Raw genomic sequence first — 2,872 nt, forward strand, 5'->3', positions numbered from 1 at the left:
GGCCGCCACGCCGGCCTCCAGCCCCCGCGGCAGGTGCTGCAGCACTGCCCGCTCTGCCGGCAGTTTCCGCTGCATCTGCAGGTGCTGGTGCCAGCGGGCCACCCGCCGCACCAGCCGCCCACTCGCACCCTGCGCCCGCAGGTAGCACCGCACCGGCTCGGGGTTGGGGTAGAAGGCAGCGTCGGCCGCGTTCATGTTGGAGATGACGGAGCTGATGCTGCCTGTGATGGTGGCGAAGCCCAGCACGGCCAGGAGGAAGCCGGCGGGGACGAAGAGGAACTCCTCCTTGCGCTGGGGCTCCGGCGTGTCACCCACAGTGGTGAGGATGAGGGTGGAGAAGTAGAAGCTGTGGAGGTACTGCCGCAGCGGGCGGGCGAAGCCAGGGCGGCTGGCATTGGGGCAGACCCAGGTGTCGGTGCCGAGCCCCAGCCGGGATGAGAGGGCGAAGTAGAGGCAGCCGTGCCAGTGGATGGCGATGAAGACGTAGAGCATCAGCTTGGCAACGCGGAAGGCGTTGGGGTGGGCCGTGCGTGTCTCCCGGCGGTCAAAGGCCTCGAAGAGCCGTGGCACCCGCACACGCACCGCCGGCACCCCCAACCCCAGGCGCAGGTAGAGCAGGTCGGTGGGCAGCACTGCGGCCATGTCCCAGGGGAAGGATGGGGAGCGCAGGTAGCGCAGCCGGATCCGGCCACGGTCCTGCACCAGGATGCCATCCTCCAGGAAGCCTGGGGGGCGGCGGATCAGGACCTGGATCACTGCCAGGTTCCTTGGCATGGAGGGGTCTCACAGTGATGGGGGGGCCCCGAGTGAGGTATGATGGGCTTGGGCCATCGCAGGGTTTTCCCATGCCGGGAGGAGGTTGGTGGCGGAGGACGGGGTGGGTGCCTGGGATGGGGTGCAGGGGCGTGCCTGGGCCTGATTCTCCCAGAAGGGACCCCAGGATGGGTGTCCTGTGGGACATCGCTGTGGGCTGTGGGTCCCCTGTGCTGCCTGGGCTGCCCGTGGGGCTGAGGGGCTCGGTCGTGGGTGCTGGGACCCCAGAGTGCCCACCCAGGCTCACCCGCCCCGTGCTGGGCTGGCTGATGGGGTGACGGCCATGTCTGCCAGGTGGGGGTCTACGTGTGTGCACGTGCATCTGTGTGTGCACCTGATGGTCTGATGTGTAGATGGGTGCATGCATGTGTGTGTGCATGTAGACATGGGCATGCACACGCGTGTGCATGTGATGCATGGCTGTTTGCATGTAGCTGTGAGTGCACACATGTGCCTGTGCATGTGTGTGCACATAAACACGTCTGTGCACACAGGTTAGTGTGCATTTGCGTGTGCAATCGCAGGCAGGCATGGGGCAGGCATGGGGCAGGTGTGGGGCAGGCAAGGTACAGGTGTGGGGCATGCGTAGGGCAGGTGGGGGACGGGGCAGGGCCCGGGGCATGGCAGGGGCATGCCGGGGTGTAGGCACTGACCGGTGTGGAGGCGCACGGTGATGTCCAGCAGGTAGAGCACGTCGCAGAGGTAGTCCAGGCTCAGCCACAGCACCACGTGCTGCTCCTGCAGGTCAGGGAAGCAGGACCTGGCGGTGCAGGCAGTGTCACCGGGGCTGGGATGGTGTCAACAGGCACCAGGATGCCCTGTGCCCCCACCCCGTCCCCGGGGCCCACCCTCGCCTCAGGCGCTGGGTGTCTTCGGCAGCAGCGCCCGCCCCGCACCCGCCCGGGCACCTGCAGATGAGGATGATCCAGTTGTAGAGGACGGGCAGCACCATGATGCTGATCCACCAGTAGTACCAGTCTCCGGAGGGATCCAGGGTCCAGCTCCGGGGAGCGGCGGCGCTGCCGGGGGAGGCAGAGGAACCTCAGGGCTGCCCCATCCTGGCCAGCTGCAACCCCTGCCCAGCTGTGCTGGCCCCCGGCCCCCACCAGCCCTGCACTGTGCCCCTGCTGCCAGCGGCTCCTCAGCTCAGCCAGCCCCTTGCCATGGCACAGGGTGCTCTGTGCCCACAGCCCCCATGGGATTGAGGGGGGTCCCTGCCACGCACTCCCACCCCAGGCCCCATGGTGGGGAGCCATGCCACGCTCACCCCCAGGCATGTCCGGTGCCAGTGCCAGGCTCGGCCATGGCGATGAGCCCGGTGGTGCCGCGTGGCTGGGGCCGAACCCAGCGGCGGGACAGCAGGGAGCTGAGGCTGTGCATCCTGCACCGCGAGTGCGGGTGCTGGTGAGGGTCCTGCACCCGTCCCCGGGCACCCAGTGGGTGCTGCAGCCCAGCCACGGCACCGAGCGCAGTGCCTCGGCAGGACCCAGTCGTGTGGCTCCACCAGCACTGGGCGCATCCTGGCAACGCAGGGCTCCCCAGGGCGCTCGCTGGCCCACTGGGACAGCAGGGCTGCAGGCAGCCCAGCCTGCAGCCACAACAGGCATGCCGGGGCGGCAGAGCCATCTCCAGGATCTGCCGGGGGCCATGGCACACTGGAGCGGGGACGTGCTGTGGGGTGGTGTGGGAGCCCCTGTGCCGAGTTTGGGTGCAGACAGGCAGAGCCAGATCCTGGCCACCCTGCTGATGGGTGGGGGCACGCATGGCCCCTCCAAAACAACCAGTGCCGGGGTCAGGGGTGCTCCGGGTGCCCCGGCTCCAGGGCTGTGCGGGTGTGTGGGGTGGCAGGGCCAGATGGGCACAGGGGCTCGGTGCCAGCACGGGGCCGGTGGGTGCTGGGGGACCCTAGATCACCCACAGAGGTGGCGCTGGGAGAGCTGGTCCCGGGTCCGTGGTGCAGGGACACGTGCCAGAGCAGGTGCCCCAGGGCCCCGGGCAGCGGGAGCCGCAGGCCACGTGCCCGGTTCTCGGTAGAGGGGCAGGGCCCCAGGGCTGCTCC

At 69.1% G+C, this 2,872-nt stretch overlaps 2 protein-coding genes across 2 annotated transcripts in view; one reads left to right on the plus strand and one right to left on the minus strand.

The window, feature by feature from the left end:
• Window positions 1-2,118, minus strand: part of CNGA4 (cyclic nucleotide gated channel alpha 4) — a 7,253-nt gene extending 5,135 nt beyond the window's left edge. The window contains 4 exon segments of the mRNA XM_019472768.1: window positions 2-725; window positions 1,467-1,573; window positions 1,722-1,832; window positions 2,081-2,118. Coding sequence (XP_019328313.1) covers window positions 2-725; window positions 1,467-1,573; window positions 1,722-1,832; window positions 2,081-2,118 — 980 coding nt within the window.
• FAM160A2 (family with sequence similarity 160 member A2) overlaps window positions 2,117-2,872 on the plus strand; it is an 18,401-nt gene continuing 17,645 nt past the window's right edge. The window contains 1 exon segment of the mRNA XM_009281996.2: window positions 2,117-2,217. Within this exon segment, the coding sequence (XP_009280271.1) occupies window positions 2,117-2,217 (101 nt within the window).

Source organism: Aptenodytes forsteri, unplaced genomic scaffold, assembly GCF_000699145.1.
Source record: "Aptenodytes forsteri isolate BGI_AS27 unplaced genomic scaffold, ASM69914v1 Scaffold485, whole genome shotgun sequence".
Classification (NCBI taxonomy): Eukaryota; Metazoa; Chordata; class Aves; order Sphenisciformes; family Spheniscidae; genus Aptenodytes; species Aptenodytes forsteri.